A 15,572-nucleotide genomic window follows, 5' to 3' on the forward strand; every position below is an offset into this window, starting at 1 on the left:
CATTTCAATACCCCTATCCCTCTCCACTTCCATCTTCCCCCCCAATCCGGAATTGCACGTGTTCATCGGACTTGTTTGCAGTCGGGGGTAACAGACTGTATTTTAGCGTCGCACCTCAATGATACCTGCCCGCCTCATTGAGTAACTGTGGGCTTACCGTGTTATCTGGGGCTATGACACGGCGGACCTCTTTTCCCCCACACTCGTGGGACTTTTATGGAACATAATTTGATTAACATTAATAGTAATATAAAAAAACCAGCAGGAACACACACTGCAAATAAACTGGTAAATCGGTCGGAGTCTGATATCCAACATACCGATCGCCAGGCAGCCTTTCCAAAACGGAAAGCGGAAAAACGTACTGAGGGCAAAGAAGCTAGGAACAATACTAGCTCTCTGCTAACTGAATCAAAAACGGAACTTTCGTTACGAAAAGGAAGTCAAGGAACTCTGGGTTCAAAGGTTGCACCAAAAGATGTAACGATCGAAACACTACCACAGCCCTCGACAAGCACTGGACTAACCTCCGGCCAAAGCTTTCGCGACGCCAGGAAATCTACTGGTTTGAGCGGTGCGGGTACAAAATGGTACCTGCGCTATCTCAAAGAAGGCTTAGCACCGGAGGCAGCTAAGGGAAAGGCGCTCAATCGGCCGAGGGGCAGTCAAGACTCTAAGAAGAGGTCTGCCCAAGAAATTAGTCCGATCGATCTTCAATCAGCTAAGAAAAGAAGAGGGAATGAGAAACCTCCACAAGCAAAGGATGGTACGCAAATGGCTGCACCAAAACAACCGAGAAAGATAATATCGGGCAGCAGTTACGCTAATGTAGCCAAGAGCTTAAGAATAGCAATTCTTCCGAAATCTTACCCGGAATCAACTCTCTCTAGGGATGAGCAAGGTAAAATCGAGGAACTTTTCATTGAGGAGATGTATAAAGGATGGGATGCCAAGCTACGATTTAGCGGGATACACTTTCGCCCAGGACTTATACTGGTTGACTGCGTAGACGAGGATGCGGCTAATTTTATCCATGGAACGGCACCTAAGCTGAACGGATGGGAAGGCGCTGAACTCACCACGTGTGTCGGGGACAAAATACCGAATTTACACATGTTGACAGTCTACCTCCCAAGAGCTAAAGGGGTCGACACGGAAAAGCTGCTAAAATTGCTCATAACTCAAAATGAGGGTCTACATACTCAGATGTGGAGAGTTTTTAGCAGCAAGGATCTGAAAAATGGCAAACTCCTAACAATCGGGATTGACAACCGGTCTCAGGAAGCCATAACAACCAACGGCTGTAGGATCTTCTACAGGTTCAGTTCCGTCCCAATTCACCTGCATAAGGGACGAGACAACAAGGAAAGAAGTAACTCAGCTGGGGAAAATACACCAGCTGTAGGAACGATACCTGCAACTGTTGCGGAACTAGTGGAGGAGGAGGCGACCAGGAGCGAGAAGATTGAAGATATCAGCGTGCTACCTCACGAGAGTGAGGACATTGAGAATCTAGATCTCTCTCTACTGAACTTGGCGTCCGAGGAAGACTCCGAAAGAATCTTTCTGTCAGACACCGACGACGGTCTGATAGAAGAAACGAAGGAGGAATAACCACCTGATGACCAGCACTAGAATCGCCCAAATAAATATCCACCATGCAAAAGCTGCGTCGGCATTTATCGCAAGGGCTACGCTCAAATCGAACCTGAGCATAGTGCTGGTCCAAGAACCCTGGATTTACAGGGGTCGAATCTGTGGTTTGACTGCAAAGAATATGCAGACAATTTGGGATGTAAGATGTGATAAACCAAGAACCTGCATTTTATTGAATATTAATATCAACTTTATCTGTCTTTCAGAATTTCTCTCCAGGGACCTGGATGCCATACAGATTCCGGCTAACATCAACGGAGTTCTACGGAACGTAGTCGTAGCTACAGGTTATCTACCAGGAGACGACACTCAGATACCATCTGCAGAGGTCGATAAACTGGTAAACTACTGCGAGAGAATGAAATTGCCACTTATACTCGGTTGCGACTCTAACGCCCACAAAGAAGTTTGGGGAAGCACTAACGCCAATATAAGAGGTGAGTACCTTTTAGAATTTATAACTAGTAAAAAATTAGAAATATGTAATGTAGGTAATACACCAACATTTGTAACTATCTTACGCAAAGAGGTCCTAGATATTACTATAGGAAATATTCGAGGTTGTGAGCTTGTGAAAAACTGGAGAGTATCCAATAAACCATCTATGTCTGATCACAGAATTGTAAGGTTCAACATTGAAGGTTCACCAATTAACAAGAAAATATTAAGGAACCCAAGGAAATCAAATTGGGAGAACTATACGGAAAATCTGAAATACAATCTTGTCCAATTAGGGCTAGATGAAATCATTCAGAATGAAATTCAATTAGAAAATAACCTAGAAAACCTCAATGGTGCCATACTAAATGCATATGAAGATAGCTGTCCATTAAGCCTGATTAACTCCACCAAGGATGTGCCTCGGTGGAACAATGACCTTAAAAACCTAAGAAACATTGTTAGAGGACTTTTTAACTATTCAAAGCGAACAGGAGACTGGTCAGAATATAGGCAAAAACTTACTTTGTACAATAGAGAAATTAGGGCCTCTAAACGCAGAAGCTTCCAAAAATTCTGCGATAGCATAGAAAGCATTACGGAGGTATCAAGACTCTACAAGGTACTTGCAAAAAGCAGCAGCCTCACAGCAGCAGCCACAAATTTCAAGCGAGAAGATGGAAGTTTCACCGAAGGTGAAGAAGAAAAGATACAACTACTTCTGGACCTACACTTCCCAGGATCCTCTTCAACTCTGGGAACGGAATCAGAACACACTGAACCCCCTAAAACAATAAAGAAGGATGATTGGAAAATTGTCAAAAATGTAATCACAATGCCTAAAATCAGTGGAGGAGAGTAGAAATTCCGACCAGTAGTGGCAATATTTTTGCAAATACTTCGCGAGGGTGCCCACTAGGTGGAGTATTATCACCCCTTATGTGGAGTATGGTAGTGGATGAACTATTGGTAAAACTGGACAGGTATGGCTTCCAAATCCAGGGGTACGCCGATGATGTGGTAATTATCTGCAGAGGAAAATTTGAGAATACTCTGTGCGAAAGAAATCAGTTAGGCTTAAAACTAACTAAAGAATGGTGCAATTCGGTTGGGCTGAAAATAAATCCAGCAAAAACAACCATTGTGCTATTCACTAGGAAATACAAAATAAAAAACCTCAAACCCATCCGCTTAGATGGGTTTGAAATAAAACTACAAAAGTAGTTAAAATTTTTGGGTATAATTTTAGACCAAAAATTAAGATGGAAATCTCATATCCAAGAAGTGACAAAAAAGGCAACCAAAGCCTTTATGACATGTAGATCCATCGCAGGTAAGAATTGGGGATGTACACCAAAGTCACTGCGATGGATATACACAGCAGTAATCAGACCAATGATCACCTACGGATCAATAGTCTGCCAGAACTGCACAAATCAACAAAGCGTTATCAACACACTCAACAAGGTACAACGACTTGCATGTGTAAGCATAACAGGAGCAATGAGAACATATCCCACGTCATCAATTGAAGTACTCCTGGAACTTACTCCTCTTCATATCTATGTGCAATCACAGGCGAAGTGGGCTGCTCTAAGAGTAACTACAAACAAGGTGAAACCAACAGCAAAAAACTTGATACTTTGGCTACACAAATCCCAGAAATTGGAATGCCAATGGACAGGATGATTGTAAAGCATAACTTTACAAAAAACTTCAAAACTGAACTTGGCAACAAAAAGAACTGGGAAGGTTTGTCTAACACCCCAAAAATAAAAGAAACCACGATAACATGGTATACAGACGGCTCTCTCACCAATGAGGGAGCTGGAGCTGGTGTTTATGGACCAGGCAAAAAATACTGGGAAGTATTAGGAAACAATACAACCATCTTTCAAGCGGAAATATACGCGATAGATAGATGCGCCAGTTTCAATCTTGAACGTAACTACCGGAACCGTAAAATTGCAATACTGACTGACAGCCAGGCAGCTATAATGGCACTCATATCTTACCAGGTAACATCCAAACTGGTATGGGAATGCATTAACAAGCTGAACACACTCGGTGGGATCAATCAGGTGCACCTTTTATGGATTCTGGGATATATTGGTATCCAAGGTAATGAAATGGCAGACAAACTTGCAAGAAGAGGCGCGGCATCAAGAATGATAGGCCCAGAACCATTCTGTGGTCTAGGCAAAGGAGCTCTATCCATTATTATGAATGATGCAGAGAAAAAAGAGAGAGAACTCTATTGGGAAATGCTACCAAGACTCTCACAATCTAAAATGCTTTTAGGGACTTACAACCTAAAACGCTTTAAAGATTGCATAGTACAATCCAAAACTAACATAAGAATTATTACGGGATTACTGACCGGTCACTGCAGATGGAATAATCACCTATCGAAGTTAGGAATTCAATCCAACTTAGACTGCAGATACTGCAGGGAAGAGAAACGGCATACCATGTGCTTGGGGAGTGCCCGGCACTGATGCATAAGCGAAAGAAACACCTAGGAGGGTATTTCATGGATCATAAGGATTCAAGACTGGTGAAGATAGGATCCATACTGTCTTTCATTAAAGAAATCGGACTTGGAGAAATACTCTAACCCGACAAAGGGGCACAATAGATCTTTCAGGTCACAGTGCAAGATCCATTACTCAATAATAATAATAATACAACACTTTTTCAACATCATTTACAACATTGGTACAACATTTTTTTTACAACATATACAACATCATACAACGTTTTCACAACATTCGACACAATTTACAACATTGGTACAACATTTTTTTTTACAACATTTACAACATTGTTACAACATTTTTTTATATTTACTAGTTACAATATTTTACAACTTTCTACTTCATTGTATTTTTTTCTGCACAATAAACGTTGCTACAACCAAAAGTGGCTATTTTGTTTTTTTTATTTTAATTAATTTCTTATAACGAACCCTGGTATACACGCTGAGTAAACCCCAGCTGTAGATAGGGCCGGAAAAGGTCGTTACAATATGAATGCGGAACAGTTTAATTTGTTGTTGCAAGCTGTGCAAAAATCAAATAACGCTTTGCTTGAGGAGCTTTGTTTGTCGCGGACACAACAACAAATTTATGCGCCTCCTTCAACTACAGAAGCAGTTTAGTCAACATTCAGGAATCTATCTGACTCAATGCTGGAGTTTTGCTATGATCCTGAAAATAATGTCACATTTGAATCATGGTACAAACGTTATGAATCAGTTTTCGCTATAGAAGCAGCACATCTCACTGAGCCGACTAAGGTTCGATTGCTCACTAGCAAATTAAAGAATTTGGATTTCGAGCAGATTGCAAATTCAATCTTACCAAAAGAACCCCATGAGCTTACACTCATGCAAACGGTTGCCAAACTCTCGTCTATTTTCGGATATCGCCAATCAAAATTTTCTCAGCGCCAAAAATGTTTCACAATTTCATTATGAAGACTTTACTCAGTATGCAGCTCGCGTCAACAAACATTGTGAAAAATTTGACATCGTTAATTGCAGTCCCGATGAGTTAAAGCACAAAAATTTGTCAATCACTAAAGAGTTCACATGATTCGTTAATACTCGAGAAACTCCTTGCAAGACTCGACAATGAATCAACACAGTTTGGTGCACTTTAGACACAGGCGCAAAAGGATGCCTTCGTGCAGTTAACACTTCAAGACCTCACGAATGAAGCTAAACTTATAATCTGTCTGAAGCAAGACAAATACACTGTCGTCCAGCCATCTTCAAGCTCAGAAGTTTTTGCAATTCACCATCGATCTCCACACTAAAATGAATCATAATCAAATTCTACAACAAAAGACGAATCTTCGAAACCACCACTGCCATGTTGGTGTTGTGGAGGACTTCATTGGGTTAAAGATTGCTCATTAAAAGGCAAAGAATGTTCAGCATGTAACACTATTGGGCACAAAAATGGTTACTACAATATGAAGCCAAGCAAGTTGCGACGCAGAAAATCTCAGCCTGACACATCATGTGTGAAGAAAATTGACGAAACTAACAGAACGCAGCAGCATCCTAGGTATGTCAGACCAAATCTCAATGGATCTACAATTAAACTCCAACTTGATACCGGGTCGGACATAACAATTATTTCCAAATCGAACTGAACCAAACTTGGCCAGCCAACCCTACAAACTACTAATAAAAAAGCTGGCATGCTTCTGGAAATGTAATTCCTCTTCTGGGCAGCTTTGCTTGTGTTGTGAACCTAAATGGAAGAGAGGAATATGATGTGTGTCATGTCACACCACTTAAGTTGAACGTGTTTGGAATTGATTGGATAACGACATTTGACTTATGGTTAGTCCCTATCAGTTCCTTTTGCAAAGCAATCCAACAAACTAGTAGCGTTATATTAAACGATGAAATAAAGGCTAGATTTCCGTCTCTCTTTTCTAATGACCTTGGCTGCTTTACGAAGACCCAAGCGACTCTGAGGCTAAAAGAAGGAGCGCGATCCGTTTATCGGAACGCTCGACCAGTTCCATATGCAGCAGCTGCCATAGTTTCGGCAGAACTTGAACGTCTTCAACAACTTTCACCGATTAATTATACTCACAGTTCACCGATTAATTTCACCGATTGAATACTCACAGTCAGCGTCGCCAATCGTAGTTGTAAGAAAAATGGAAAAATTCGTATATGTGCCGATTATTCTACAGGTCTAAATGACGGTCTAGAGCCAAATAAATATCCTCTTCCAACGCCTGACCAAATATTCTCCAAACTCGCTAATAAGAAAGTCTTTAGCACAATTGACCTATCAGATGCATTTTTCCAGATTCCAGTAGACCAAGAATACTCATCTCGGCTTATTTAAAGTACTTAGACTGCAGCAAAGTGTTAAAACAGCCCCTAGCATTTTAGCGGAACCAATACCATTGGGTTTATTGATGATATGATCTGTTCGGGAATTAACGAAGAAGACCACAAAATTCAACTGTTTAAAACCTTAAAGCGTATTCAGGATTATGGATTCAAACTTCGCTTTGAGAAATATAAGTTTGGAGAAACATCAGTCGAGTTCTGCGGACACAAGGTAGATCAATATGTTACTTCGATCAGTCCAAGATCTCCCACCACCAATAAATTTGCAACAAACACGAGCATTTTTAGGAGCTGTAAATTATTATGGGAAATTCATTAAAAGTATGAAAAGCCGTCGCGGTCCTTTTTTTTTTTATTTTCAAAAAGGGTTGCGAACTAGTCACCGCGTCACTGCATCCTCAGGGATTATTGTGACATACCCACTTCAGTTCCATAGACGAGTAGTAGTTAAGAATGCCAATATGTCCTTTGGAGAGATGTTGTGTAATTCCGTTATAAGCGGATAGGCAGTGGATAAGTAGCAAAGTCTGAGTCTTGCTAGACTATCACAGTGACACAAAATATGTTCTGCTGTTTCCTCTTCTTCGCAACAAAGTCTGCAGCTATCGTCTCCAGTAATACCTAGATTCAATAAATGTTTTTTAACTCCACAGTGTCCAGTTAGAAATTATGTGACAAGTCGGATGCCACTTCTGTTCAGCATAAGTAGCTCCCTAGTTCTGGCTTTTGATCGAAACGGCATGGATTCTTTTGCTTGTCTGCAGATAATTGTATTATCCCAATCATTCTGAGCTGCTCTTTCCAGCCATTCATTAGTTTTAAGTTTAAAAAAGCTCCACGAAGGACCGCAGAATGGTGGTGGCGCAATATAATATGAAGCCGCCCCTTTTCTCGCTAGTTCATCTGCTTTTTTGTTTTCCTCAAAACCGCTGTGCCCTGGAATCCATATTAAGTGGACTCTGTTCCTTTCAGCAAGGTCTTTGAGAAGTAGAAGGCTTTCTCATACTAATTTTGAGGTTACTCGAAGTAAACATAGTGCTAGTAGTGCCGATTTACTGTCAAAAAAGATATATATGTTTTTTCTTGTGACAGGTTTACCTTCATATATCCTGAGACATAGTTCAATTGCGTGTACTTCAGCCTGAAAATCTGAATTTTCTTTACTCATACTCGCAAATATTTCCTCTTTAGGTCTTACTCCATATACTCCCGCCCCTACTCCTTCCATCGTTTTGGAGCCATCCGTGTACCACAGATAGTAGTCTCCAGCGAATGGAGGTATGTTCCGTTCCCATTCATTTCTGTCTGGTATTAGTATTAGGAACTTTTGGTGAAAGTTGAATTTAGGTAAGCAAATGTCAGATATGGTGATGTTTAGGCCTTCCTCTCTTTGCATTTCCCTACCTAACTGGGAGTTATCGAGTAGTCTTGTTGATTGATTGCTAGTAGCTTGGCCATAAAAGTCATTACTTCCTTTTTGACTAGTAGGTGGAGTGGGGGAGCCCCAATGCAACCTGCTGTTGGCTGCTGTCGGGGTAGTTCTCATCGCTCCACTTGTCATTATGCAAGCTAATCTCTGCAGTTTACGAAGGTTATCTATCACAGTCATCTGTTGTGCTTTTTTGTACTAGATAGCTGACACATAATTAACAATTGGTCTAGCAATAGATGTGTACATCCAAAGGCTAAGTTTTGGATTAAGGCCCCAGTGCTTACCAATGAGGTTTCTGCTGGTCCATAATGCCTCTCTAGCTCTTCGTATAACGTTGTCTACATGAGAATTTCACGTCAATTTCTCATCCAGAATCATTCCCAGGTATTTTACCTGGGTAACGGCTGATAGCTCTTCTCTATTTAGGAATTAACTTTTGGAAAGTACTCTTTTCCTTCTCTTTGTGAAGACTACCAGACTTGTTTTCTTAGGATTTACAATTAATCCTACTTAACTGCACCATCTAGTTAGGATGTTCAGGGCTTGCTGGAGCCGATATGAGATCATGTCGTCATATTTACCCCTGACAAGTATGACTATATCGTCAGCATGCCCTTGTGCCTCGAAATGTGTGGCACTGAGTCGATGCAAGAGCTCGTCCACTGCAATTGACCACAGGAATGGGAATAATACACCCCCTTGTGGGCATCCTCCTGCAGTATGTGCTTTTATTTCGGCATTGCCGAGAGTAGATTTAACCACCCTCTTTCTTAAGACATTGCTTATCCATATGCGTGTCGTATCATCTACTCCTCTGTCATGGAGGTATCTTTCGATATATGAGTGATCAGTATTGTCAAACGCTGCCTCAATATCAAGAAAGCATCCCACCGCAAATTCTTTGCAATCTACAGACTCCTGTATTTTATTAGTAAGAGTGAGTAATGCATGTGTGGTGGATTTATTTTGTTGGTAGGCGTACTGGTTGGCGTGGAGTGGATTTATAGATAAATACTCTTCCCTTATATGCCTTTCCACTATCTTCTCCATAGTTTTTAAAAGAAATATAGTCAAACTTATAGGCCTATGGGATTTAGGAAGTTCGCTAGGTTTACCTCCTCCTTTAGGTATGTATTTGACAATTGCTTCCTTCCAATTAGTGGGAATAATTCCCATCGCTAGCCCAGCTCTAAAGATATTAATGAGGTAGGGCATAAGGTGAGTTAGTCCCTTTTGTAGGAGTGCTGGAAATATCAGACGGAATATTTCCAGCACTCCAGGGACTCCAGGGGCTTTGAAAGGAGAAAATGAGTTGATCGCCCATTTAATTTTATCTTCAGTGAAGATTTTACGAGCAGTCTTCCAGTCATTGTGTCTGGGCCTTTTGGCCACCAGGGAACTAAGCAGGTCGTTTCAGAAGCCCAATGGGATAAGTGTGGCTTTTCGATATGACCCTGCGGATTTTTGCGCTACTGCTTAAGTTTTGAATCTCTAAGCCAAAGCCTCTCCATGATTCTCTTTTTGCCCTTCTAATTTCTTTATTGTAGGCGGTGAGGGCATTTTTATAATTGTCCAATTCACCGTTGGTTTTTGCCTTGTTGAAGAGTCTCCGGGATTTGACTCTTAGCTTGGCTAACGTTTTATTCGACCATGGTGCACTTCTGTTGCCGGTCTTATTTTTCATGGTGGGTATTTATAATAGTTGTGCTTAAGGCAGCATCAGCTATTTCTAAATCATGAATGTTGTTTATCGTATGTTTATTACTGCCTAGATTGGCCTTGAGTTCGTCGGTATAAAGATCCCACTCTGTGGCCCTAGGTACCCTATACTATTCCTTTACTTTCATATTTAGATCAACATCAAATCTGACAATGATTAGACATGGATGTTTCTGCTGAAACATTCCAGTTTTTGATAAGTTGTGTATTATAAGTTGTGTAGCTAGGGTGATGTCTAATACCTCTTCCCTGATTCTGTTTATAAAAGTGGGCTTATTGCCCGTATTCAAAATATTTAGGTTGTTACCAGTTATAAATTCAAATAGACACTCACCTCTTTTATTGATGTCGGTGCTGCCCCAGATCGTATGATGTGCATTAGCGTCACTTTCAACGATGAGTTGCCTCTTGCTTTTAACACTGTAGTCTACTAGTCCTTTCAGTGATATGAAGTCCAGGACTTGGGAGTCTCCAGGTAGGTAAGATGAGCAGACAATGAGCTCTTACTCATTTCTTACTTACTGAGGTGTTCACAGAAATTATAGCTGCTACCTGGTCTTTGTTGGTGTGCTGTGGAATAATGAAAGCATTAATGCCATCCCTTACCACAATACAAGCACGAGGTCGACCATGGCTGGCATGATCGTACAGTAGCTTACCTTTTATTCCCTTTATCTGGTTCTCATATACATATGGCTCCTGAATAAAGGCTAGGTCAATCTTTTCAGATAGAAGTCGCTGTGTCAACACCGCCTTAGCAGCTTTGGCGTGTTGAAGATTAACCTGCAGGCACCTCATAATTTTATTAGTATCGTCCCTTGCCGTTCCGCAACCACTTGGGCAATTTTGTCCCATGAGTGGGTGCTTCGTGTCGAGGGGATCTTGAATCTGGTTTCTTTGGCCCTTGCTTCTGGTCCTTTATACTAGTTACCGGTGTACCACCTTGCTGTTTTGAGGTGCTGGGTCCGACTTCTGTTCGGGTGCTGTCCCGTGCAACCTTTACCGTCTCACTTCGCTTATCTGGCTGTGCTTTTGAGGTACTGGGTCTATCACCTGAAAGCGGCCTTTTGGATGGAGGCACCTGTTACTTGACGTCACTGGGTTTCTCTGTCGTAAACAGCCTTTTAGTCGTCAGATTCTTGGGTCCAGTTGGCTCTCCCTTCACCCGTACGTGATTTTGTGTGAAGTTCAGATACAGCTTCCCTGCCTGGCCGACTATCCAATTTTTGGATTTCTCAGTCCTGAGAATTCTCCACGATGATGTCAAATGTCACCATTTTGTTTCTCCAAGTGGGACATCAGAATTTCTGGTGGTAGCACAGCAGAGGGGGAATAAATGTGATGCACACATAGGTTTTGGGCATCTTTTCGCCCTGAAACACCATTCGCCAGGAATGGTTTGAGTTTTGGGACACAGGTGGTCAGCCAGTCCCTCGTTTCACCATTGCAGCATGTTAATAAAAGCCATCCGCGTCTGTTAACACTGGTAATGAAGCCGTAGACACTATTGTGTTTAGGAAGTTTGTCAATTTCTTCCAGAAGCTTAGATTTTATCAACTCTATTTGATCACCAGTGAGATTCACCTCCGGATATTTCTCATGGGCGATAGCTACTTTGCAAGCATTGGCTACATCCCTGTAAGATGGAGTCGGTTTCAGCTGGTTTCCGATAGAGCTAGATGTTTGTTGAATGGCTTTTGGCTTTTTGAGCTGCGGGCGTTGTGTTACTTCGGGAGATGTGTTGTTAGATCTGCACCTTTTGCTGCTACTGGGTCTGTCACTTTCTCCTTCTGCTGCCAAGGAAGCTTTGTAGAGAGAGTATCGCTCTCTCTCTTTCTGCTTCGTAGTCTCCAAATCCAATCCATCCATAATCATGGCCTTGATGCGTCTTTTCTATGCCCCGGTGAGGTATTCCGCTTTCTTCCTGGTCTCTATGTTGCCGTCTCCTGAGTTCACCATGCTCTGGGTGTTAGTATTAGACGCACCGCCTGTGTCCATAGGACTCTGGGTGCCAATCACCGGAGAGGTGTTCCCACAGCTTGATACCATTAGTCTCTGAGCAGATGGGTTCAGATCATCCGGATCCTGAATCTTGAGTGATGCTTCATTGGGTTAAAGATTGCTCATTAAAAGGCAAAGAATGTTCAGCATGTAACACTATTGGGCACAAAAATGGTTACTACAATATGAAGCCAAGCAAGTTGCGACGCAGAAAATCTCAGCCTGACACATCATGTGTGAAGAAAATTGACGAAACTAACAGAACGCAGCAGCATCCTAGGTATGTCAGACCAAATCTCAATGGATCTACAATTAAACTCCAACTTGATACCGGGTCGGACATAACAATTATTTCCAAATCGAACTGAACCAAACTTGGCCAGCCAACCCTACAAACTACTAATAAAAAAGCTGGCATGCTTCTGGAAATGTGATTCCTCTTCTGGGCAGCTTTGCTTGTGTTGTGAACCTAAATGGAAGAGAGGAATATGATGTGTGTCATGTCACACCACTTAAGTTGAACGTGTTTGGAATTGATTGGATAACGACATTTGACTTATGGTTAGTCCCTATCAGTTCCTTTTGCAAAGCAATCCAACAAACTAGTAGCGTTATATTAAACGATGAAATAAAGGCTAGATTTCCGTCTCTCTTTTCTAATGACCTTGGCTGCTTTACGAAGACCCAAGCGACTCTGAGGCTAAAAGAAGGAGCGCGATCCGTTTATCGGAACGCTCGACCAGTTCCATATGCAGCAGCTGCCATAGTTTCGGCAGAACTTGAACGTCTTCAACAACTTTCACCGATTAATTATACTCACAGTTCACCGATTAATTTCACCGATTGAATACTCACAGTCAGCGTCGCCAATCGTAGTTGTAAGAAAAATGGAAAAATTCGTATATGTGCCGATTATTCTACAGGTCTAAATGACGGTCTAGAGCCAAATAAATATCCTCTTCCAACGCCTGACCAAATATTCTCCAAACTCGCTAATAAGAAAGTCTTTAGCACAATTGACCTATCAGATGCATTTTTCCAGATTCCAGTAGACCAAGAATACTCATCTCGGCTTATTTAAAGTACTTAGACTGCAGCAAAGTGTTAAAACAGCCCCTAGCATTTTAGCGGAACCAATACCATTGGGTTTATTGATGATATGATCTGTTCGGGAATTAACGAAGAAGACCACAAAATTCAACTGTTTAAAACCTTAAAGCGTATTCAGGATTATGGATTCAAACTTCGCTTTGAGAAATATAAGTTTGGAGAAACATCAGTCGAGTTCTGCGGACACAAGGTAGATCAATATGTTACTTCGATCAGTCCAAGATCTCCCACCACCAATAAATTTGCAACAAACACGAGCATTTTTAGGAGCTGTAAATTATTATGGGAAATTCATTAAAAGTATGAAAAGCCGTCGCGGTCCTTTTTTTTTTTATTTTCAAAAAGGGTTGCGAACTAGTCACCGCGTCACTGCATCCTCAGGGATTATTGTGACATACCCACTTCAGTTCCATAGACGAGTAGTAGTTAAGAATGCCAATATGTCCTTTGGAGAGATGTTGTGTAATTCCGTTATAAGCGGATAGGCAGTGGATAAGTAGCAAAGTCTGAGTCTTGCTAGACTATCACAGTGACACAAAATATGTTCTGCTGTTTCCTCTTCTTCGCAACAAAGTCTGCAGCTATCGTCTCCAGTAATACCTAGATTCAATAAATGTTTTTTAACTCCACAGTGTCCAGTTAGAAATTATGTGACAAGTCGGATGCCACTTCTGTTCAGCATAAGTAGCTCCCTAGTTCTGGCTTTTGATCGAAACGGCATGGATTCTTTTGCTTGTCTGCAGATAATTGTATTATCCCAATCATTCTGAGCTGCTCTTTCCAGCCATTCATTAGTTTTAAGTTTAAAAAAGCTCCACGAAGGACCGCAGAATGGTGGTGGCGCAATATAATATGAAGCCGCCCCTTTTCTCGCTAGTTCATCTGCTTTTTTGTTTTCCTCAAAACCGCTGTGCCCTGGAATCCATATTAAGTGGACTCTGTTCCTTTCAGCAAGGTCTTTGAGAAGTAGAAGGCTTTCTCATACTAATTTTGAGGTTACTCGAAGTAAACATAGTGCTAGTAGTGCCGATTTACTGTCAAAAAAGATATATATGTTTTTTCTTGTGACAGGTTTACCTTCATATATCCTGAGACATAGTTCAATTGCGTGTACTTCAGCCTGAAAATCTGAATTTTCTTTACTCATACTCGCAAATATTTCCTCTTTAGGTCTTACTCCATATACTCCCGCCCCTACTCCTTCCATCGTTTTGGAGCCATCCGTGTACCACAGATAGTAGTCTCCAGCGAATGGAGGTATGTTCCGTTCCCATTCATTTCTGTCTGGTATTAGTATTAGGAACTTTTGGTGAAAGTTGAATTTAGGTAAGCAAATGTCAGATATGGTGATGTTTAGGCCTTCCTCTCTTTGCATTTCCCTACCTAACTGGGAGTTATCGAGTAGTCTTGTTGATTGATTGCTAGTAGCTTGGCCATAAAAGTCATTACTTCCTTTTTGACTAGTAGGTGGAGTGGGGGAGCCCCAATGCAACCTGCTGTTGGCTGCTGTCGGGGTAGTTCTCATCGCTCCACTTGTCATTATGCAAGCTAATCTCTGCAGTTTACGAAGGTTATCTATCACAGTCATCTGTTGTGCTTTTTTGTACTAGATAGCTGACACATAATTAACAATTGGTCTAGCAATAGATGTGTACATCCAAAGGCTAAGTTTTGGATTAAGGCCCCAGTGCTTACCAATGAGGTTTCTGCTGGTCCATAATGCCTCTCTAGCTCTTCGTATAACGTTGTCTACATGAGAATTTCACGTCAATTTCTCATCCAGAATCATTCCCAGGTATTTTACCTGGGTAACGGCTGATAGCTCTTCTCTATTTAGGAATTAACTTTTGGAAAGTACTCTTTTCCTTCTCTTTGTGAAGACTACCAGACTTGTTTTCTTAGGATTTACAATTAATCCTACTTAACTGCACCATCTAGTTAGGATGTTCAGGGCTTGCTGGAGCCGATATGAGATCATGTCGTCATATTTACCCCTGACAAGTATGACTATATCGTCAGCATGCCCTTGTGCCTCGAAATGTGTGGCACTGAGTCGATGCAAGAGCTCGTCCACTGCAATTGACCACAGGAATGGGAATAATACACCCCCTTGTGGGCATCCTCCTGCAGTATGTGCTTTTATTTCGGCATTGCCGAGAGTAGATTTAACCACCCTCTTTCTTAAGAAATTGCTTATCCATATGCGTGTCGTATCATCTACTCCTCTGTCATGGAGGTATCTTTCGATATATGAGTGATCAGTATTGTCAAACGCTCCCTCAATATCAAGAAAGCATCCCACCGCAAATTCTTTGCAATCTACAGACTCCTGTA

The 15,572-nt window shown here is 41.5% G+C and overlaps 2 protein-coding genes across 2 annotated transcripts; both read left to right on the forward strand.

Annotated features, from left to right (window-relative positions):
- Window positions 1-216: 216 nt before the first annotated feature.
- On the forward strand, window positions 217-1,614 carry LOC119665516. The gene has a single exon (XM_038074740.1). The coding sequence runs from the start codon at window positions 217-219 to the stop codon at window positions 1,612-1,614; it is 1,398 nt and encodes a 465-aa protein (XP_037930668.1).
- A 400-nt stretch (window positions 1,615-2,014) lies between these two features.
- On the forward strand, window positions 2,015-2,956 carry LOC119665518. Its single transcript, XM_038074741.1, has one exon. It carries the CDS (start codon window positions 2,015-2,017, stop codon window positions 2,954-2,956), a length of 942 nt encoding a protein of 313 aa, XP_037930669.1.
- The last annotated feature ends 12,616 nt before the right edge of the window (window positions 2,957-15,572 follow it).

The sequence above is a fragment of the Teleopsis dalmanni genome, chromosome 1 (assembly GCF_002237135.1).
Source record: "Teleopsis dalmanni isolate 2A chromosome 1, ASM223713v2, whole genome shotgun sequence".
In the NCBI taxonomy this organism is placed as follows: Eukaryota; Metazoa; Arthropoda; class Insecta; order Diptera; family Diopsidae; genus Teleopsis; species Teleopsis dalmanni.

Bases quoted from the DNA above. Each gene is read 5' to 3' on its own strand.
- LOC119665516 (XM_038074740.1), top strand. From the start codon at position 217: ATGGAACATAATTTGATTAACATTAATAGTAATATAAAAAAACCAGCA.
- LOC119665518 (XM_038074741.1), top strand. From the start codon at position 2,015: ATGAAATTGCCACTTATACTCGGTTGCGACTCTAACGCCCACAAAGAA.